The sequence below is a fragment of the Coenobita brevimanus genome, chromosome 29 (genome assembly GCF_032717465.1).
Source record: "Coenobita brevimanus isolate Jiangsu-jjx chromosome 29, ASM3271746v2, whole genome shotgun sequence".
Taxonomy (NCBI): Eukaryota; Metazoa; Arthropoda; class Malacostraca; order Decapoda; family Coenobitidae; genus Coenobita; species Coenobita brevimanus.
In genome coordinates this window covers 30,461,756-30,486,777 of record NC_136982.1, presented here as the reverse complement: position 1 = coordinate 30,486,777, position 25,022 = coordinate 30,461,756, and the positions used below count along the sequence as shown (strand labels likewise).

The window sequence follows — 25,022 nt, the reverse complement described above, 5'->3', positions numbered from 1 at the left end:
CCCCTCCTCTCTCCTCGCCTAACCTCCCCTCCCCTAACCCCTTCCCCCTTCCCTCCCCACTGAGCTGTCAAATCTAGCAAGGGAAATTGGTCATGAACCCCCCAATAGAAATATGATAAATAGTAAAAATTATCCTCCCCTTCTCTCCCCTCTTCAAACCTCCAGTCCCCTCCCTCCCCTTCCCTTCCCTCCCTTCCCCTCCTCTCTTCTCTCCTTCCCTCCCCTCCCCTCCCCTCACCTAACCTCCCTTCCCGCTTCCCCTCCTCTCTGAGCTGTCAAATCTAGTTTTCGTTTCGTTTCGTTTCGTTTTGAAGGCTCCAACATGCTTCCATGCGTCGGCATAAAATGAAATGTCTTTTTCAAGTGAGTTTCGAACAAAGACAGCTAAAATAATTGTGGTGTGCATATCTGTATGCAGACACCAATAAATTACAGGTAATGATTAAAAAACACGTGCCATAAAGCGTAAAAAATACGCAAAATATTCGAGGCCGGGAAGGTGCTAGGGAGTGCGGGTGGGGGGGGTGGGGGGAGCTGGTAAGGCCAGGAGGGGGTGGATGGGGATGGAGGGATTGGAGGAGACCACCACAAGACACAAAGGAAGGGCCAAAGTGGAGTACAGGGACATGGAGGGAGGGTAGGGGGGTAATACCCTCCCTCCAGTTGACTGGGGAGGGGAACATGGGGGGGGGATCCACATGGGAGGGGGGGATGCATGAGGAGGGGGTGGGAGGGGTTGTGGTGGTGGTAAGAATGGTGGGAGGTAGGGGAGTAACAAGGTAGTGGAGTAAAGGGACGTGGCAAGAGGGAGGTGGGGGGTACACCCCCCACCGCCTGGTTACGGGCCTGGGTCCCCCCTTCGGTGTGTCCAACACCTAGTTCTGATTGGTTAGAAGCCATCTACGTCACAGCTGGGGTGGAGCCAGCTGCCGCCAGTTTTTTGTGGATGTTGTACGATCGGTGTTGCTTGTCCTCTTAAGAAATTGTGCAAAAAGCCCAATCGATGAGATTAGCACTTAATGGGTTAATCTACCACTCTCGCCTGAGTGTGGCTGTGACGATAGTTGCTCTAGCTGCCACCAGCGTTGGGTGGCAGCACTTGTAATGTAAACATCCAACCTACCTCGACTCGTTGCTGACCACCCACGCACCACCCACACGCTCGAGTTCTTCTGCCTTGGACCCTTTTTTTAGCCTCCTTCAGGTAAGATTTATGCTAGTTATCTAAATAACATCAAGATCAATGCATATAGCTAACCGTCAGTATATGTGCAATGCCAGAATAGAGCACCAATACAGGTATATGAAAGTGTTTTCGTCTTCTATCCATTATCTCTGTCTCACTATGTTTCACATACAATCTATCAATTGGAGGTATACAGGTATATATATGCATGTTATTGTAGCTCATCCTGTTTGAGTGTAGACTAGAAAAAAATGTTTGTGGGTGATGAATGTGGGTGATAAAGTTTTTGTGAAAAGATCATTTTTAGGCTTAGGCCTAGCATGGGAAGAGCAGTGCTTTTTTCCTTTTGTTATACACATCTCTCAAGTGTGATTAGAGGTAAACCACTGTGATGATGCCCCAGAAATTGGAAGACTGGATAAATTAGCTAAGCATTTTGTATCCAACTCTGAAAACAAGAAGCATGAGCCAAACTGCTGTGTGTGCAATATTGAGCCATCAAAATGTAAGCTGAAAGGTAAGGAACAGTGTAAAAGAAAGTAAGCTTCATGCTTCTGCAATGAATGTGTCAATAAACCTGCACTCTGCCACATCCCTTGTTTCAAGATATATCACACTCAGAAGGTGTACAAGAGGGTATGTCAGTGTTTGATAGGGTAGATAAACTGTAGTTACATTATTTCTATTTTTCAAGGAACATGATAGAATGTGATCCCATTGCAATTGTATTTTTAATTGTTTAGATTTGCCAGGAAGGCATAATTTAATTTTTGGAATATCACATCATTATTTTCCATGGAAACTTTGGCAGTACAGTATGCTTTTGTAGCTGTAACACAATATAGCATGGATAATTTCTATTTTTCAAGGAACATGATAGAATATGATCCCATTACAATTATGTTTTTTATTGTTTAGATTTGCCAGGAAGTCATCATTTCATAATTTGGAAAATCGCATCAATATTTTCCGTGGAAACCTTGGCAGTATACTTTTGTAGCTATAACACAATAAATCATGGATAATTTGCAGCCTTTAGTGTGAAGTAGACCACATATACTCCAATATTAATATTTTTAATGAATTTTTTAAAATGCAGTTTTTTAAAATAAAAACATCAATTTTGACAGAACTTTCAACTTTCAAGCAATTCCAATGCTAGATACAAAAAACTTTATGTATACATAAACTTATGACACCAATCAAAAACACTGGAAAAGCATTTTCATTTTTGGGTGTAAGATTGCCTCTCAAAAGGGGCTGTGCCAAAATCGCCGGTGGTAGCCAAAGGGTTAAGTAACCTACAAGAGAATATTAGGTTATGAAATTCAGAATAATTTGCCAAAGTACTGTACTGTACTGGAAAACCTTCACACACAAGAATACAGCATCAAGATTTACAGAGGACCAGGGATTAACCTTCTCAGTACAAAGGTTCTTTCCTAAACCATACAAAAATTGTCTTGGCGTACCAAGAATAAGATAAAAATGGACCACTGTACAGAATGAGTTAATAGAGATTGATATTATCTCCATTTATCTGTGGCCTAGTTCCTAAGGTAAATAAAATTGTGGGAATAGTATGAATAAAAGTAATAAAATGTTTGCATTATGAAGGGTTAACCCTGTGGATGCTAAGGATTTTCCTCAGCTGAGTGACTTTGTCTGGGATTAGTCTAAGTGACACTCTGGTGTATCATCATCCTTTTCAATTGCTTAATGAAAAACAGTTAACACTGAGGCTTCAGCTTATTATCTGTAAGCATGGATGACTGGAAATGGCTAGTATCAGCTGAGATACAGTAGCTGCAGCCATTTCTATGCAGCAAACTTTTGATTTGTAATCCATTCATTTGACAGGTTCCCAGAGGTTCCCCTTTAAATAGGAGTGTGCCATTGTCATTTGTGCTTTTGGATCCTTGATTCACTCTTACCATCACTAATATTTCTAGTTTCATAGTAGGGTTCCTCTCCTTCCTGTAAAACGTATATTCACATGTTTAAACTCCTCATGTACTGAAAGTGGCAAGATGAAAGTGTACGTGTGAATGATATACAAATGAAATGATAACAGTAAATGGTAACAGTCAGTCCTTATTACCCCCTTTGGATCATAGGTACCCCTAAGGCCTGGCTGCCATAGTTCATTACATTTAATTCGTAGTGGTAGGTGGGGGCTTTCACCATCCATTCACTAGATATAGTGCTGCTCTTGGGTGACTGCCCTTTCCTCTCTTCTTTCCTCATCTGTTTTTCTTTCCTTCAGTCTTTCCTCTTCCTTCTGTCTGCGGGTGACTCTACACTGAGTGACAAGCCAAATGGTTTCCTGAACAAGAGGAAACCATTTACCACACTGGGTGGTAGCCATATAACCAAATTAGGGCACCTGGTGGTTTAGTGGGTAATTAAAGCACTCCAGTCGGTTTGAGCCTGTGCAGGTTTACATCCAAGGGGTGGTTGGGGTTTATTGCTCATGTAATGCCACTCAGGGATGAGTGGGGTTGGTCACTCATATCTTAAATGTCAGGACCAACTTGCCTAGCCCTGGGCTCCTATGCTCCTCGTGTGGCAACACAGGATTAGATGATGAATGAATGAAACTATCCTACGACACTGGTAGCATTTCTGTGAAAAAATAAATTAGTAAAAAAAAAAAGGGGAAAAAAAAAAAAGAACCTCATATGAAATGGATCCATGAATATTGGAGGTTTGAATGATGAGTAAATGAATGCATGACTCATTAGGCACAGTTGATTGTTGCTGATTAGCATTGATATGTTCATATCTCAAGGATCTGTCCATCCCTTTTAAATAATGAGGTTAATGAGGTTTTTGGAGAAGATAAGCATAATCCAGCTTGTTAACAGTAAGTATGGCTGACCAGGCAGGGTTGATGTGCTCACCCCTCTTTCTTGTAATAGTTACTCATATGTAGGGTGTACCTAAAATATTTGACACCCAGGGCAGATTCCTACTTTGGCACCCCATAATTATTATAATATTTAAGCCCAAAGAAAAATGTACTTTCAGCGAGACTTTTAAACAGTACCGAACTGTAACAAGTACATTAGAAATGAAAAAATGCAAAGCATTTAAAGTTCAGTGAATAGATAATACACCGTGTAATTTATATGAACATCACAGCAAATTGAGTCTCAGCACTGATTATATTTGTCAGATGTAGATAGATACGATTCACATTCTCTGATTGCAACTTTTAATTACGGTACTACATATTAATCATTGGCCTCATCAAGATTCACCTACTTTTCATATTCATGTTCATTTGAAAGTAAAGTCAGATTTGTCAGTCTTACCAGATGCATGGTTGAGTGAAAGACATTTTTCATCAGTTTCAGTTTGGAACATTTTTATCATATGATGCAGTGGAATAATGCTCTCATAATCACATTAGAAATAAGAAAAATGCAGGATGTTAGACATTCTGTGAACAGGTTATCTGCATTATATTCCTCACCTGCCCTAGGGTGGGAAAGGAGGTCCGGATGATGATGGTGATGATGACGATGATGATGATATTTCATTAAAAAAACACAGGAAATCAAGTCTCATGTTTGAGCCTGTTCTTCTAAAATGATGAGATAATCAATAGCCTCTGCTTTCATGTCTCAGTTCTTGCATATTGATCAGTGACCTCATCATAATTTGTCTTGCTTGTTTATGTTCACTTGAGAGCAAAGCTAGATTTATTAGTCTTGTGTGACAAATAGTCAAGCAAAAGAATATTTTTTTCAATTTCTGTTTAGAATAGAATATTTCTTTTTTTTCAATTTCATTTTGGAAAAGTTTTTTTTTTCACATGACGCATTGGATATACAAACATTAAAAAAGGATATCAAACACAGTGCCAAGAGATTTACCTAAAAAAAATCCATTTTAAATTATCTGCCAAAATGGAAATGTTGTCCACTTTTTCTTCCTAATTAACACTGATTTTGGCAGCTTCAAATGCCTCTGAAGATATCCATCTCCCACAGTGATATGAGCCAAAATTTGAATATGCTTCCTGAGTTATTCTCTTCCAAGTACCAGTGTTTGGCTGAATAGTAGCAAAAGTTGATAGAATTTATGCATTGCTATGGAACAAATTCTCAGTTTTTGATGGAAGCAGTCTATCCATCTGTCTATTGCCAGATGCCATAATCCCATAAGGGGTGCCTTCAGACAGATTACCTCCATGTCATACTGTCCTTTGCCATTTGACTGCCCTCTGTCCAGCTCATACTCTTTCCCATATACATCTCTCCACTCCATCCCTCCATCTCATCCTTAGGCTCCCCCCTCCACCTCCCTCACATACACTCTTCTAGTCATACAATATTCTAGTCAGTCTCCCACTGACCATTGTCTTCACATGGCAAACCATCTCAAAGTATTTCTCATAACAGTCTCAGTCATATCCACACCAACACCACAGTGCTCCTTTACCTCTTCATTTATCTGTCTGTCTCTCCAAATAACTCCACATACTTCCCTCAGAGAGCTCATTTCCACTGCTCTCGCTCTTGACTTGTGTCCTTCCAACAGCTTCACTTCCATACTTCAGAGTGGGAATTGCATTACTGTCATGCAGTGACTTGTTTGTGGCCACCCCAAACGGGATTGAGGCGTCTAGCAATAGATAGATAGATACACTATCCTACTGATTTGTTCCTGTCTTCTCACCTTCCTCCTTTTCCCAGCCATTCCCCAGCCACTTATACTCACATTACTTCCATTCTCTATGTTCAACAATTCCTTAAAGTGTTCTCTCCATCTGTTCACTTTTTCTCCCTTCTCCACTAGTAATCTACCATTTTTATCTTTCACTCCCCTACTAATTTCACTGCCACCCTGTCTTACTCTCTTTACATCTTTCCAGAACATTTTCTTACAGTACCCCCACTTTACACTCAGATTCCTCATCCACTCTCTTCTTACTCTCTCTTGCTAATCTTTTCACCTCTCTCTTCCTTTCTACATATATCTCTTTCTTCCGGCTCTCAACTTCTTCCACGCCCTTATTTCTCATCCATTCATTGTATGCTTTCTTCTCTTGTGCCACAGCCTGGCTCACTCTTCGTTCCACCATGCTGTTCCTTGCACCTCCTTCCATCTTCTCTTCACCCCACACACCACATCACATGCTGCACATATTTCTTCCGTGAATATCTTGCACACACCTTCCACGTCCCCCATCTTCTCTAATTCATATTTACCCAATCGTTCCTCCACTTCTCTCTTATATTCTGCCTTTTTCTCATCCTCTTGTAACCTTTCCACTCTCCTTGCAACTACTCCTTCCTCCCATCCTTCCCTTCTTCTGTTTCTCCATCTTACTTGGATCTTGATTCTGGCCACCACCAAGTAATGGTCAGAAAGTCCACTCCCCCAACTTCTATAAGTTCTTGCATCCATTACACATCTTCGCATCCTTTCATCCACACACACATAATCAATCGCTGCCTTCCTTTCATTCAGTTCTTGAGAAAGGAAGAAGCTGTATGCTGCCTTCATGGATCTGGAGAGTGCATATGAGAAAGTGAATAGACAGAATCGGTATTAAAAATATATGATGCAGATGGGAGGTTGCTGAATGCTGTGAGGAGTACGTATGAGAATGATAGGGCTGCAATGCATGTGAATAATGAATTAGTGAGTTCTTTAATCTGAATGTTAAACCGAAGCAGGAATGTATATTATTGGCATTATAAAAGGGATAGCTACTAGGTAGGGAAGTGCATTTTGGAGTCTCTAATGAGAAGGTAGGATGTGGATACTTCCTGTACTGTTGTATGCAGGTGATACTGTACTGGTAAGTGATGATGAATCTGAACTGCAAGGTTTGGTGAATGTGTTTGGGAGTGTATTAAGGAAATGATATCTAAAAGTGAATGTGGATAAGAGTAAAGTTACAGTCTTTAGTGAGAGCAATGAAATCAGTATGCACAGTGAGACAGGATAGTGAAGAAATGGTGAATGTGAGTGCATTCAAATACTTAGGTAGTGTTATGATTACGCATGGAAGATTGAGGAGGAAGTGCTTGAAAGGGTACTGCAGGGAAGAAGGGTTGCTGGTTCACTGAAAGTAGTGAGAAGGAATAGGGAAGTAGGCATGGAAGTAAAAGTCACTGCATGACAGTACTGCAATTCCCACTCTGAAGTATGGAAGTGAAGCTGTTGGAAGGACACAAGTCAAGAGTGAGAGCAGTGGAAATGAGCTCTTTGAGGGAAGTATGTGGAGTTATTTGGAGAGACAGACAGATAAATGAAGAGGTAAAGGAGCACTGTGGTGTTGGTGTGGATATGACTGAAACTGTTATGAGAAATACTTTGAGATGGTTTGCCATGTGAAGACAATGGTCAGTGGGAGACTGACTAGAAGAGTGTATGTGAGGGAGGTGGAGGGGGAGTGGAGGGGGGAGCCTAAGGATGAGATGGCGGGATGGAGTGGAGAGATGTATATGGGAAAGAGTATGAGCTGGACAGAGGGCAGTCAAATGGCAAAGGACAGTATGACATGGAGGTAATCTGTCTGAAGGCACCCCTTATGGGATTATGGCATCTGGCAATAGACAGATGGATAGACTGCTTCCATCAAAAACTGAGAATTTGTTCCATAGCAATGCATAAATTCTATCAACTTTTGCTACTATTCAGCCAAACACTGGTACTTGGAAGAGAATAACTCAGGAAGCATATTCAAATTTTGGCTCATATCACTGTGGGAGATGGATATCTTCAGAGGCATTTGAAGCTGCCAAAATCAGTGTTAATTAGGAAGAAAAAGTGGACAACATTTCCATTTTGGCAGATAATTTAAAATGGATTTTTTTTAGGTAAATCTCTGCCAACCTTGGCACTGTGTTTGATATCCTTTTTTAATGTTTGTATATCCAATGCGTCATGTGAAAAAAAAAACTTTTCCAAAATGAAATTGAAAAAAAAGAAATATTCTATTCTAAACAGAAATTGAAAAAAATATTCTTTTGCTTGACTATTTGTCACACAAGACTAATAAATCTAGCTTTGCTCTCAAGTGAACATAAACAAGCAAGACAAATTATGATGAGGTCACTGATCAATATGCAAGAACTGAGACATGAAAGCAGAGGCTATTGATTATCTCATCATTTTAGAAGAACAGGCTCACACATGAGACTTGATTTCCTGTGTTTTTTTAATGAAATATCATCATCATCGTCATCATCACCATCATCATCCGGACCTCCTTTCCCACCCTAGGGCAGGTGAGGAATATAATGCAGATAACCTGTTCACAGAATGTCTAACATCCTGCATTTTTCTTATTTCTAATGTGATTATGAGAGCATTATTCCACTGCATCATATGATAAAAATGTTCCAAACTGAAACTGATGAAAAATGTCTTTCACTCAACCATGCATCTGGTAAGACTGACAAATCTGACTTTACTTTCAAATGAACATGAATATGAAAAGTAGGTGAATCTTGATGAGGCCAATGATTAATATGTAGTACCGTAATTAAAAGTTGCAATCAGAGAATGTGAATCGTATCTATCTACATCTGACAAATATAATCAGTGCTGAGACTCAATTTGCTGTGATGTTCATATAAATTACATGGTGTATTATCTATTCACTGAACTTTAAATGCTTTGCATTTTTTTCATTTCTAATGTACTTGTTACAGTTCGGTACTGTTTAAAAGTCTCGCTGAAAGTACATTTTTCTTTGGGCTTAAATATTATAATAATTATGGGGTGCCAAAGTAGGAATCTGCCCTGGGTGTCAAATATTTTAGGTACTAGAGGTTGAGAGGGATTGTAAAATGCTGCAGGAGGATCTGGATAGGATACACGATTGGAGCCAGATGTGGGAAATGAAATTTAACCCCTTAACCGCGGGGCGTCACTTTCGTGACACTTGAGAGCAAGGGATCATACCGCGGGGCGTCGCTTTTGTGATTCTGTGTTATTTTGAATTCACCCGGGCTTCCAAGTGGGGGCTTGTATCATCTATCAGTACTGCCAATGTCCAACACTAGTCAGCACTCCTAATCTCATCTGTACTCCCATCCATTGTTGACAATTTAGCCATTTCTCCCCGTTCTTGACTCCCCTCCCTACCCCCCCTCCATTACCCTATCCTTTCGCCTGCCCAGCCATGCTACGCTAAGTAAATCTTCCCTGGAATTTTTCACTGATTTCATCCATTGAAATAAGCCCTATGCCCTATTCTTATACCAAATAATATATACAAGAAAGAAATAAGGTAAGTGAGAGTGCCATACACCTGGAATTGGCTAATTTTCACCTGACAACACCTCACGTGCACTCGTTCGCTAATTTTCGCTGTTTTTTTCCATTTGAAATATGCCGTATAATCTATTTTCGTAATAAATATACATATAAGGAGGGAAAGGAAAAGCCTAAGTGATATTTACATTCACCTGGAACTACCTAATTTATAATGTATTGTCTAGATTTCCTGCCAATCATTTCAGTGCTATACATAGCTGTTTCAAGAGCTAACATTGGTAGTACTGAATATCCTCTAAGTAGGCCTCCACCCGGCCCTCCCTTATCAGTTTACTCTCATCTTCCGAAGTGGATGTACGTCTGTTTCGTCTTGCTGACTTCAGGGACTTTTTCACTCCCATGCAAAGGGCCCTGTGACCTTTACCCCCTACTAAACCTCATGTGGAAAGAGGTAAAGGGCTGACAATTGATAAAAGAGTGACTACGATCTTTCTATTGAGTAAAACAGTGCAAGTGGAATTGTAAATAATGTGTAAACAGCAAGTGAAAGTAATGAATGTAAATATACGTGAACAATGGAAAATAGTTTTATAACTTACTTCAAGTGACAGTGCATAACAGAGTGTAAATAAAATAGAAATGTAAATAACGTAAATAAAATAGAGAACGTAAATAGAAATGTAAATGAGTAGTATTATAAGAATACGAGTATATACCCTAGGAGTAATGAAAGTGAAAGTTTCACTCTAGCATGTCTGAATACTATGAGTTATGAGAGTGAAGATGAAAGTGACATTCACTCTCAATGCTAGTATACAGGACGAGAAAGTGAATGCTACGTATTTTTTTTTTCATTCATTCATTGCCAGATGCCATGTATCCCAACCGGGGTGGCCAAGGGCTTAGAGTTAATTGTTTTACAGGGAGGTGCACTAATCCTCCACCAACCCCACTTGACATGTAGGGATGCCAACAGCATCTGGTGTTCCCAGGCGGTCACCCATCCAAGTACTAACGTTGCTTACTGAAAGAAATTGAATCCCTACAGTGACAATAACACTACTGAAGGAAACTTATGGATAAAGACTGTAGATATATATAAGTGTTATATAGTAATAGAAATATAAAGTGTGAGGGGTTTTATGAATAATAAATGACAGAGTACCAAGAGCGAACTAGCGCAAGTGCGACGGTCAGACACGCTCATAATTTTCATTGCTTTCACAGTGTTTTTTTTTTTGGAGTATGGATCCCAAACTACTTGAAAATCATAGAGTAGTGTTTATAGTGTTAATATCTGGCCGTGGTAATCATATTACGGGTTGTCGGGAAGTGTAAAGTGGAGACTTCGTTACCCAACTTCAGAGGTCTCCACAAGTCCTACGGTAACTGACGAAGGCTCAACAAACATTCCAGGAGAAAGCTGAAGGTATGTGCCATAAGCATATGTAATTTTAATATTCTAGGACTAATAACTGATTTTTGGCAAATATTTTTTGAGAGTCTGTCGGAGCCCAAATAACCCCGCGGCACACGCAAAACATCGGTAAACATGCCCGCGGTGTAATGTAAAATATTGGAAATGGGTAAAAGTACCAAGAGGCCATCATTGAATTATTTGATAGGTAATGAACCAATTACAGAAGCGAGAGAAGAGAAAGATTTGGGAGTGCTGGTCCAGGACAGTTGGTCACCTGAAAAACACATTAACAAGGCAGTTAGAGAGACGTATAAATCCTGAGTAATATAAGAGTAGCTTTTCACTATATGGATGAGGAGATGATGAAAAAATTGATGGTGGCCATGATTTGCCCCAGGTTAGAATATGCAGCAGTAGTGTGGTCCCCACAGATAAAGGAAGATCTAAACAAGATTGAAAGAATACAAAGAACAGCAACCAAGATGGTCCCCAGTCTGGCAGATCTGTCTTATAGAGAGAGGTTAGAAAAGCTGGATTTGCCTTCCCTAGAAGAAAGGAGAAAGAGAGGAGACATGATTGCAGTGTTCAGGACCATGGTGGGAGTAGATAAAATTGACAAAGAAGATCTGTTTTTATGGGATAAGAGAGTAACAAGAGGACACGGAATGAAACTGAAGAAACCAAGCTGCTTGAAGGATATCAAAAAATATAGTTTTCCTTATAGATATATAGACCTGTGGAATAGCTTGGACAAAGAGATCGTCCAGTCTAAAAACTTAAACAAATTTAAAGCTAAATTTGACTTCTTGAGAAACAGAGATGGGACCCAACGAGCGTAGCTCGTTTCCTGTATATCACAGTTAGGTAAATACAATTAGGTAAATACACACACAAATCACCACTACACCCCCACCATTACACCTTCATCACACTACCACCACTATTTCCACCACCACCACCACATCACCTCCCACCACTACCGCCGTACCACGCCACACCACCTTCCACCAGATCATCTAGTATACTATAGCACTAGGTCTGTGTCTGTGTGTGTGTATTTTGAGCAGCTGAAACTACACATTCAAATTGCACCAAAATTGGCAAAAAAATTGCAAAAAATTCACTGATGTGAGAAAACTTGGTCCCATCACGATTGAAAAACTTTTACTATATTTAATGAGCAATCAAATTTTGACCAAAAAACGCCACTCCCGGCACCCGGTCGGTTGCCATGGCCGAGTGGTTAATATCTTGGACTTGCATGCAGACAACTTGGGTTCCATTCCCGAAGCTGGAAATAACACGATCAATTGGTAATCTGCAAAAAATCCAAATGACAACGTTAGACTAGAACAGCACATAAGCGGACAGTCATAGGCCCTTCATTGTCGCCTTCATGACCGATAGTGGCAATGTTAGACTAGAACAACACGTAAACGTGACTCGGATTACCTGAAATGATCGCAATGAGTGCGCAAAGCGTGAGGAAACGAGTGAGAAGCACGAGGAAATGAATACAAAGCACGAGAAAGCAAGTGCACAGCCTCTGCAGAAGCAAGTGCGAGAGGGCCCAAAGGGCCCACGAGCACTTGTCACCACTATAACACCACCACAACCAAACATCATACCAGCATCCACATTCCCATTGCACCACCACCAGCTTATCATGACCATCACCAAACCATACACCACACCATGACACAGTCTTCAGCCACACCCTCCACCACATCACCTTACACATCTCCATCCACAATATCATCACCACCACACCACACTAGCACAACTACACCATACTATCTTCCACCACTCCATCACCACCACACCATATCACACTACCACTAGTACTACCCATCACCACTATAACACACCACAGTACCACACAACACCATACCACCTCACCACAGTATCACCACCACAGCACTGCACAACACCATACCACTACACCATCATGAATACCATCCCCTTCACCTCACCATACCAGCAACCACACCACCACCTACCATACCTCCACCATCCCCCCACCACTACAAGCATCATACCTCACCACATAACCACAATATCATCACCACTACCACCACACCACTTTCCACCACCACCACACCACACCACCTTCCACCACCACCACACCACACCACCTTCCACCACCACCACACCACACCACCTTCCACCACCACCACTGCACACCACCTGCCACCACCACCACTGCACACCACCTTCCACCACCACCACCACCACACCACCTTCCACCACCACCACACCACACCACCTTCCACCACCACCATACCACACCACCTTCCAGCACCACCACACCACCTTTCACTACTGCCGCACCACACCTTCCACCACACCACACCACACCACCTTCCAGCACCACCACACCACACCACCTTCCACCACCACCACCACACCACCCCACCCCACCTACAGTGTAGTGACCCCATCTTCCACTATCACCACACCTCACCACCTTCCACCACCACCAGGTCACACCACCTTCAACTACCACACCACACCACCTTCCACCACCACCATACCACACCACTTTCCACCACCACCACCATACCACACCACCTTCCACCACCACCACACCACCTTTCACCACTACCACACCACACCTTTCACCACCACCATACCACACCACCTTACACCACCACCACACCACCTTTCACCACTACCACACCACACCTTCCACCACCACCACACCATACTACACCACCACCTTTCACCACTACCACATCATACCTTCCACCACCACCACACCACACCACCTTCCATCATCATCACCACACCACACCACCTTCCACCACCACCACACCACACCACACCACCTTCCACCACAACTACACTGCACCACCTTCCACCACTACCACATCACCTTCCTCCACCACAACTACCACTACCACACCACCTTCCACCACCACCACTACCACATAACCTTCCACCACTACCGCTATCACACCACCTTCCACTACTGCTGCTACAACATCACCTTCCACCGCTATCACTACCACACCATCTCCCACCATACCACCACATCACTGCACCACCACACCATATTCCACCATACCCTTCACACCACCCAGTGTCTCCACTCCATCACTGCAACCACACCACACCACCACCATTACACCACCACACTGCACCACAGTAGCATCACTGTCCTGACAGGGAGGCTGCATGTGGTGGTGCTGTGCACCCTGGGTGGACTAAGCAGCTGCAGTGTCCACCTGGAAGTCAGACCACCTCATATTTTCCTGTAGCTCACTGTGAGAAAAGATCAGGATCCAATCCTGGTGAGGCATCGTCTACCATAAGGGAGCATCAGTTACCATAAGGGGCCATCAGTTCCCTGCACTGTGTACACTACTTGTGGAATGACTCCTCCATAGAAGCAGTTGTTTACCTGTGGTTGATTCTGCTTAGCCAGACAGCTGAGGGTTAAACAACAATAACAACTTCTCAGATACCAGTGCACACACAAAGTCACTTCTCCCGCCACATGACACCACAACAGAAATACAATAAATTAAAATACGCACTGGTAACAAATCACATATAACAATTGCCAGCACATACATTCCCCCCCAATCGTCCCCCACAGTACCACACAAATACACCACATCACTAACATACCCAACATCATCCTGGGTGGTGATTTCAGTGCCAAGGCGTTGGCCTGGCATATCAACAACCCTGACACAGACAGAAGGCTGGTACTGCAATCCCAAACAGATCATCTTTTCATACTGAACAATCTCCATCAACATACCCATATCCCACACCAAGCCCTATTCCTCCCATCATCTCCAGACATCACCTTCTGATCCCCTAACCTCGCCCCCACAACATCCTGGAAAGTGGTCAAAACCCTTAGATCTGATCACCTCCCAGTCATCATCACTACCAAAATCAGAATCACTCCGGCTGGCCACAGACACACATACACTCATCATAAGAGAACCAACTGGGAGGCCTTCACAACTGAAACAGAACAACACTTCGAAACATTAAATAGTACACCCATCGCAAACATCAACACTTTTGTGCACGCTTTCAATACAATTATACAAAATGCAGACAAAAGACACATCCCGAGGCAACAGAAAGAGACAAAACCCCAACTTCACACCAGAAATTCAAGGCCTCATCAGTCAATGGGACATACTGTGACACTCCGCAACACCCCATACACAAGACACTGTACAACAAATACAAGAACTGAATACTTAAATAGACAATAAAATATCAGAACAGCAAACATTAAACTGGAATAATTGCCTCCAAACACCAGACCACAAAACAAATACAGTACCAGCAAACTGTACAAAACACTAAATAGCATCACACTCTCCAACAGCAACACTACACAATCACATGCTGCCATCACAACAACAGACACCATACCTTCAAACAAACAGCAAGCAAACTGTCTCATCAATCATTTTTCACATGTCAGCCATCTAAACCCCGATCGTGACGACTGACGTATCATCTGACGTAAGAGACAGTTCTCCACAGACTCAGACTATGCACCTTTCACTTACAACCAGACAAAGCATATCAGCAGGAACCTTAAACACCCATTTTCCTGTGGACCAGACAACATAAGCAACTTTCACCTTAAACACCTTGGACCACAGGGCATACAAGCACTCACCAACATATCAAACTACACCTACTCACACAACATAATACCTTACATCTGGAAGCATGGCATTATCATTACTATCCCTGAACCCAACAAAGACCCCACATTACCTTCCTCACATCGCCCCATCACACTCCTGTGCACCCCCTCAAAAGTCACTGAATGACTGGTACTACAACTAGTTACACCTCACACCCTCCTAGCCGAATCACAACATGGCTTTAGGCCACTGCACTCCACAAACACTCTTCTTACAGACCTTACACAGAGAGTTTTTGATGGCTTGAATTCAGCTAGGCCCCCACACAGAACACTCCTAGTCACACTAGACATTAGCAAAGCTTTGATGCCATCCCCCGCCACAACCTCACAAACAAAATACTCAACACAAACATGCACAATAACCCAAGAAGATGGCTGGCAAACTACTTAGCAGGCAGATGTGCACATGTAACATTTGCCAGTCAGTCTTCAAACATCAGAAACTTCACAAATGGCATCCCCCAAGGATCTGTTTTGTCCCCTACACTCTTTAACCTGTACATGCACGACGTGCCAACACCCCACACACCACAGATACACATAGCTTCCTATGCAGATGACATAACACTTGCATGTACGCACCAAAATGCAAACGCAGCTTCACACATCCTCCAACCTTACCTCAACACACTACATGAATGGTTCACCGTAAACAGGCGCAAAATAGCCCCAGCCAAATCTACAGTGACCCTTGTCACAAATTGGACAGCAGAAAAAAAAAAAAAAACACACACACACACACACACACACACACACACACACACACACACACACACACACACACACTCTCTCTCTCTCTTGGTGTAACACAATACATCAGTGTCATTTAAACACACATCTTAAGGGGTTTAACACACATCACAAACATTAAAAATAAAATAACACCAAGACTCAATGTCTTAAGGTCACTTGCCCATACAGCATTTGGACACAACAAAGAAACCACCACCACAGTATACAAACAATATATACACTCAGTGATGAATTTTGCAAGCTCTGCATGGGCTTCTAACCTCACTAAAACACACTACAACACTCTACAGACCATACAGAACAAGGCCCTAAAAATAATCACAGGCTGCACAGCTACTACACCCACAGACCACCTATATCAAGAAACCAAAGTCCTCAAAGTCAAGGATCACCCAGACATGAGAGGCACCCAAACTCTCGCTGCAGTCTCCACAAACCCACAACATCCACTGCACTATATGGCAGCACATCCACACATACCAGGGAACATCAAAACAACACCCAGTACATGATATCTTACACAAATACTGTCATGTTTCCCCCTTTGCCCTCCTCAGACCAGCTTCCAGAAGCATATCCATACTCAAATCACTCACCGCTCCATTCAGTCACTTAAAGACAACACATACAGAAGCTGCATGCATGGCCTCCTGATATCCATCCTTCCGAATCCTATCTCCCTCATGAGGACAGGGTCCACTTGGCCAGTCTGAGATGTGGGCATCATCTAGCCCTCTTAACTTACCAGAAGAGGCTGGATGACTCTGTCGCTGATGTGTGGGCATCATCCAGCCCTCTTAACTTACCAGAAGAGGCTGGATGACTCTGTCCCTGATGCCTGTCCAGAATTTAACACAGCACCCCATACTATTAAGCACATTATGGAAGACTGATTTGCACACAATCACCTACATCAACAACACAACATACACTCCTTGAGAGCCCTGTGGGAAAGCCTGGTCTCGGCCATGGCCTTCCTTAGAGACTCAGGGCTGTTCAACCAGACTGCCTAGGGAACAACAGCAACAACAACAGCCACTGCTGCATCAAAACACCACCACCAGCACCACCACCACTACTGTTCATCATGCCACCAAAGCTATTACTAACATCATCACCATACTACAGTTTTTTATTGACAGTTAATAAAATAAAAATATAGTGGTAATGAAGGTTTTGTTATAGTTTGAACTTTTCTATCAGCATTTGGTAAATTTTTAAGTTGGTTTGACAACTTGTACAAGTTTTTAACCTTCCTGATGGCACCTCCCTCCTGGTCATTACCCAGAACAGACCACCCCTTCTCATTCTTTTTAGTATGGTACTGCTTGTAGGAAGTATAATTTGTTGATGATACCTTAGGCTGACATGGTTGACTGAAGGCAAGTTTTAAAGGCTGAAGAGATGACAGTACCTTACCAAAATCTTACACCAAAAGTCATGTCAGAATACAAGAGAGTTAAATACTGTCTTTAACTATTTTAATGAATATAGACCAAGCTCAAATTGTGGGTGTTGACTTCTGGTGAGGTATACAAGGATTGAAGTGCTATAGTATATAGTTTGTGTAGAAAATCCTTCAGCATTATCCAGCTGAATATGTAAAGTACCAAGAATTTCAGAAGCTTCAGTGATGCATGGTGGTTTAGTGGTTGAAGGCACTCCAGCTGAATATGGCCTGTGAGGGTTCAGGTTCAAGGAATGGTTAGAGTTTATTGCACACAGTGCTGCTCAAGGGTGGTGACTGGTCACTTACATCTACTAAATAGCATACAGTCCCAGGCCTTTACTCCCTGAGTAATCATTTAAGAACCAGATGATAATGACTGAGTGATGGGCGATTGAATGTGTGTTCCATTTCAGAGAACATTGTGTGTCAAATGGTTTTCTTGTCCTCTTTCTGGATTAAGATGAGGTCCTTTAATCTAACCTAACCTGTCACAACCAACCATTAATCCAAGTCAAGGAGTCTTTCTGATATGGAAGATGTTATCCATTCTGTACTGAGTAAAGGACCATTGTGTTAAAGCAGTTCATTGTGAATGGTCTTGCATAATCTGATTTAACTCATCAGGTATTAGTCATATAAATTGTTAAAGGGTTGTCATACTCAAGTGGCTAAAGTGGGAGTTAAATTCCTAGCAAAGTCCCATCTCCGAGTAACTTTACAGTATAATCCCAGTGGAATGATATATTACTGCACTTTCATTTCCGAAGATTCCCTAGATTTCATTGATCAAGTCATTTTATCTGCAGGTCAGAAATCAGATTACTCCCTTCCTCTAAGGAGAGAGAGATGAGCTAAACAGTACAGGGCTCAGACTGTACTTTTACAGTTAAATTTTTAAAATGAACTTCAACTCATATTTTTTTACAGAATAAAATTGTTTGTGGCCACCCCAAACGGGATTGAGGCGTCTGGCAATAGATAGATAGATAGATAGAAATTGTAGCTGCATGAAACTCCTTACCCAAAGGGATCTCCTTTTTTTAATCTTACCACATAATGTAATCTAGTGTTGCATCAGTAATTTACATTACAGTACTCTAGACAGCAGGTGGAGCAAGATGAACTGAGCAGATAAATAGTATAGTAATGACTGACTACTGACACACACACACCTTTAGAAGCCTGGGCACTGACGAGGAGCCTACATATGGTGTCACTGTGCACCCTGGGTAGAGCAGCTCTGGCTCTTAACCAGGAGTCAGACTTTCTACTTCTCTGCACCTTGTCGTGCGAAGGATCTTGGGCCAACCGTGGTGAGGAACTATTTACCACAAGGGGATGCTGGTCCCCTACACAGTGTGTGTACAGTACTGTACATATAGGTTGACCTTACAACAGCAGTTGCAAACATATGGTCAGTGGGTCTACTCAGCCAGATAACCAGGGTTAAGTAAAAATGACAACATGGTGCTAAAACATGAGGAAAACTTTAGATATGAATGTCTGAAGTGTTTATTAAGACCGGGCAATTTTTCCTTAGCGAGCTTTTCAAAGTGTAATTTTTCAATGAGTACAGAAGGAATATACATCAGTATTGCATTTGTTCAAGTGGTATTCCCTTGTAAACATGTTATCCAACTAATGAAACAATGATATTGATCGTACTTGTTATTTCAACTTTTCTTCATGAAGCTGACTGCATTACCTACAGTCAGATCAGCTTATTCTTGGATTCCAAGGGTTAAATACAACCTGCTGAGTTGTATTGTGCACTTTTGAACGATCTGATAAGGCATTTGTGCTCATACGAGCTGCTGTGTATAGGTGTGGTAATTACTGCGTCTCCTGCATTCAGTTCTCTATATAAAATTAAGATACTGATCATAGTAATGGTTTACGTATAAACAACACATTTATCCCAGTGGAAGCTAAACCATGATCGGTAGAGGAACCCATTTTTCTGTATCCCTTGAGATCTCCATTTATATTTGTTAAAACACATACCAAACCTTATAAAAGTTGAAAAACTTCTAAAACATAAATCACCATTGCACCAGTCTATGGATAATTATGTATGGTGATGGTTCCCTCAGCGGAGTTATGAGCGGCTGCCTCCCTCGTTACGTAGCCAGTTCCGGCTCACAGGGGGCACGCATCGACACCCCCCAGCCCCCCCCTCCTCTTCCTACACTCACCCAAATCATCGCTCAGTCTTCCTACGCTGTAATGTTAACTCATTATATTTCCTAATATTTTTGTTTATTACTCTGACCAAAGGGATTGTTTGTCATGGTAAAGTTTTCTGGTATTTCAAGTAGAGTAGGAAGTCATTGATCACCATGCACTCTTGCCAGTTTTACACTATATTCCTGCATGTGGTTGAAATCTCACTTATTTTAATTTCAAAAAATTTTTACATTATTACTGACTTCACTCCTTCATCTCTCTTGACATAATTTTCTTTATTATTTCATAGAACAACTAATACAGTCATATGTTTGCACAACTAAGAAAAGCTTGCATGACGTGGTGTAAAATTACTTTCCATGCTCTTGCTTTCTGTGAGCAAAGTATATTTTCTGACTGAACAGTAAACCTGGTCCTTTTTAAGTCATGTGAATAATATAACTTTCCTTGAGGAAATGTTAAGTACAGTAGACACTTCCAGGATATACATACAGATAGCAAGCACTACATATTATGAACTATATGTATACAATTATATGTTTGACACTGCAGTAGTATTGGTATATTTAAACGTGTATGTATATACAGGGTGATTCACAAGTTTATCCAGAAATTCTGGGAAATGCAAGCTTATGCAATTATAAGCATAAAATACTCTATAAGTATAGGTGTTTAATGTAACAGTTTACAAGTTGGGAAATTTTCAAATCTGACAGACATGTGAGCGGTAGGCGGACGGGCTGGTGGTGACCTTCGTTGTGTTGCCAAGTTACTCAATTTTCTTTTAAATTTTACACGATGTTCTCATTCTGAATTAAACAATTTTTTCATTAATTGTCAGTGTGTGAGTGGACCAGCCGAGTGACGATGAGAGGCAGTGGCGAGGCACTGAGGTAACTGTACACCTGCCACACCACGAAGCACAACAGTTACTGCAGAGCAATTTTTCTCTGGTTTTGACTTTTTTTCCACACCACCCACGAGGTAGATGTCTAGGCGCATTTTTTTCATAGAGGTTTCCCCAGGAGGCCTAATCCTCTTGCCTCCATGCATTCAGCTGTGGCTCCAACTCCAGGAAAACAACCTTTGTCCCAGAGATGCTGGCAGACGTGGTAAAACACTTTTGCATCTGGGCTTTTTTTGTTTGGATATTTCCGTCTGTATTCTCTTGCTGATACTTCAGCGTTGCCATTGCAGAACCCAAAGATAAAAATCATATCTGCATGCTCAATGTTTGTAAAAGTGAATGGCATTGTAGTGAAATGTGGGTGAAACCGTCCCAGGAATAAGTATGCCTGCTACACTCGGTAGCACTTGGCAGGAACTGTCAGTCTGAGCTCTGAGGTACCTCATCTCGTATCACTGGTATGCCATGTTTTCTCCTTCAGTGCTAGCATTATTTGTCACTTTGAAGTGACATACTTTTCTATGTAGAAGAATTACTTACCTGACGATTAATGAAAGAATAGCTTAATGCAGAATGAGAACAATGTGTAAAATTTAAAAGAGAATTCAGTAACTTGGCAGCACAGCGAAGGTCACCACCAGCCTGCCCGCCTCCCGCTCACATGTCTGTCAGATTTGAAAATTTCCCCACTTGTAAACTGTTACATTAAACACCTATACTTATAGAGTATTTTAGGCTTGGAATTGCATAAACTTGCATTTCCCAGAGTTTCTGGAGAAACTCATGAATCACCCTGTGTATATATATATATATATATATATATACAGTAGATGCTTGATTTTGATTTAATGAACTAATTCAGCCAACCCCCATTCCATTATCTCAAGTTTTCCACTAAATCGAGATCCATAACCAAGGCTCAATATAAAGGAAAATTTTCCAGTATTTCGAGCTGTTTTCCGCAATATCCTTGAAGCCAACCCAGACCTAGCAAATTATGCTAACTCTCAGTGTTACACACAGCAGTCTGAACCCATAATTAATACCCCCAGAAGTGCATTATTGTGTATGGAATTTCCTCACTTGAATTATGCCCTATTTAAGGGAATTTTCCGTTAAATAGGGCAAAACTACCGGGAAAAAAAAATTTTGTTATCTCGGGCTTCAGCTACATCAGAATACGTTAAATCAAGCATCTACTGTATGTGTGTGTGTGTGTATGTATATATATATATATATATATATATATATATATATATATATATATATATATATATACAGGGTGGTGCAAAAGCAGGTTGACATTTACCATTTATTCCAACACAAAAGACACACTTTTAGTGTGTCGTTTGCGTTGGAATAAATGGTAAATTGTTGTGTTGGAATAAATGATAAATAAATAACATAAGACTTTTACATAAGAGTTTCACATAACATAAGACTTCTACGAACATAATAAAACATAATAATGTCAACCTACTTTTGCACCACCCTGTATATATATATATATATATATATAGATAGATAGATAGATGGCCCTCCACATTCACAGAATCAGCTTTTGTGGGTCTCGCAGATTCGCGGATTGCCCCTCTGTGGAGCCAAGACTGAACTTAATGGGTATGGTTGTAAGAAGTTGGGGTAAATATGTAGCCCACACTCACATGTGGGCAAGTTATCATCTATATGTGATATTTTATGCCACTTTCAGGTCCCAGGTATGGTTCATTAGGTACAGTACGAGTATGTACACACTTGCTCATAGGGGGTGATTTGCGGCTGTAGAGGCAATTATGGGAGGGTGCACCAAACATTTGCGGAAAATCCACATTCGCAGGGGTCTGTGTCCCCTAACTCCCGTGAATGTGGAGGGCCAACTGTATATATATCTATATATTTATCTGTTATATATATATATATATATATATATATATATATACACACACACACACACACACACACACACACACACATTACGTACATATAGTAAAACCTCACTATAACGGACTAATTGGGGCCCAAGCCATTCCGAAAAAAGCAAAATACTGATAAAAGCAACATCCGGACCTCTCCCTGCTAACCCTATCTTTTTCCGATATATCAAACGTTAGTCCAGATTGCACCAACGGTTTTTAAACTGTTTTTGCAACATTCCCGTACTGTACTGTATTAAACCATCATTACAATAATCAAATGGTATAATATATATAATAATACTGTACCGTACACTGGCAGACATGTCTTTTATTTACCTTATTGTGGTGAACATAGCTGAAGTGGTCAGGCAGTCCGGACTGCTACTGGCTTTATCGGACGTTTTCTGATGTATATGAATTTAGTCCAGTAGCTCCTCAGTTCCGATAAACGAATTCAGTCTATTGAAGTCCATTATATCGAGGTTTACCATATATATATATATATATATATTACAATATGTGACTGAATATGGTAATGCTATTCCATGCCTTTTTACAACTACCATCTGATCTTTAATTTCAGAGCCTGTCGGGTGCGCAGAGTCGATCCCCCCGGCCAACATCATCACGCCCACGCCGCTATGCCTCGGCATCGCCCCGCCGCCGCCCTGATCAGGCAAAGAAAACCCTTACCTTCACCTGATCTGCTCATGGTCAGAAGGGTGGACATAATGAATACCAAGCAGCGCTGCAAGAGAGCCATCCACTGATTATGTGTTTTGATGGCACCAAAGCAGCATATGGTAGGCTGCTACATTATTGAAGTTGTGTTTGTTGTGGCTGTAACAATGAACCAACTTCCAGTAGTTTGCCCCTTCATGTGCTGACTACATGTCTGACTCTGGCAGCTTGGTAATTTTTGGTTTGTGGGCAACATATGTCAGTCAGTTGAGTTGCAGGATTTGGTATTTGCTGTTTTCTGGATGTAGGCACATTTAATGCCTTTATAATGCTGGTGAACAAGTTGTCCGATGAGATTTTTGGTTAGCTTCAGTAAGGATGTGCAACAACATACATACAGTATTTTGGCCACTGAGCGCAGTCTGGTGTTAAACTGTGAAAAACTTTCCTTGGACAACTTGGTCAGGCTTAAAAGGCACTTAAATACTTGCCGGGTTGTGGTGGCTTAGCTATTTTGCAGCACGTGTGTTGGATATGCCAAGTTGCTGGCTTACCCAGGTTCAGAGTGTTGGTAGCTAGCGGTTGTCTCTCATCGATCCCAAGAGATCGCACAAAAATAATTCTTCATGGTGGTTTGCTGAGGTACCTTCAGACAAATTTTAGTGTGGCTCCCTTGTCAAGGTTGTTATGGTCAGTGTTCCAAGGAATAACTTTTTCCCATTAGTGGTAAGGAGGGACGCTTTGAGAGACTGAAACTTTATGGCCAGAATTAAGTTTGAGAATGTAGGGAGCTGCTAAGAAACACTGCCACTTTATAGTATAATATAGATTTATTAGTGACTGTACAGTCTGAAATCTTAGCAATCTTTCAGAACAAAGTTGTGGGTGTTTTTCTGTTACTGTTGCCTTGTAAGGTAAATTTCCACTGCCAGATGAAATCCTTGTGATGACTTTGGTACTTGCTATGCTGGAGTTAACTAAAAAATATCTATTTTCGGATACAATTTTCAAGGTAAAATTGCATTTTTCTAAGTATAGAGTTGAGTATTTCTTCTACCATATATCGCATTTCACAGTACAAACTTTACTGAATGGGACAAAGTTCCATTTCTAGTCAAATGTATAGAATGTAATAACTGACCAGCCTAACATGAAACACTAAGCAGTCAGAGTTCCCAGTATTTGACTGAAAAACATCTGGTTAGATACAAGACAAAAAATCTACGGTAACAAGACCACTCACAGCACACTGCTAGTTGTTAAAGAATAAAAAGGTGTTGTAGCTCACTCCATCCATCAATAGCTGTCCTTTATTTATTTATTTTTTATTTATTTTTTTTAACTAGTACTGAGTGACGGTAACCACTTCTTAAGTGTGTTATATTTTTATTATTACTGTATTTTTACTCCAAAAGACATATTTTATACTTTTTACCTCCAAAGACAGGGTTTGCACTTTTTTTTTTTTGTGTGTGTATACATTTATCTGTATGTGTGTGTGGGAAACTTGATAATCCCAGTCTTACTTCATACTATACTGTAAAGGATTTCTTAGGTAAATATATAATTTTTATTTGTATCAAACACT

General features: G+C 41.2%; 1 protein-coding gene across 4 annotated transcripts in view; it reads left to right on the top strand.

Moving 5' to 3' along the window:
- LOC145395050 (uncharacterized) overlaps window positions 1-24,870 on the top strand; it is a 1,083,039-nt gene extending 1,058,169 nt beyond the window's left edge. For 3 of the 4 annotated variants that reach the window (XM_080268802.1, XM_080268803.1, XM_080268800.1), the window contains 2 exons: window positions 19,837-19,966; window positions 23,337-23,417. In XM_080268802.1, coding sequence (XP_080124928.1) covers window positions 19,837-19,966; window positions 23,337-23,338 — 132 coding nt within the window. In that variant the 3' untranslated portion in view covers window positions 23,339-23,417. Of the gene's footprint in view, window positions 1-19,836; window positions 19,967-23,336 lie in introns of all 4 variants that reach the window. The other variant, XM_080268801.1, reaches the window with a different exon arrangement.
- Window positions 24,871-25,022: the final 152 nt, after the last annotated feature.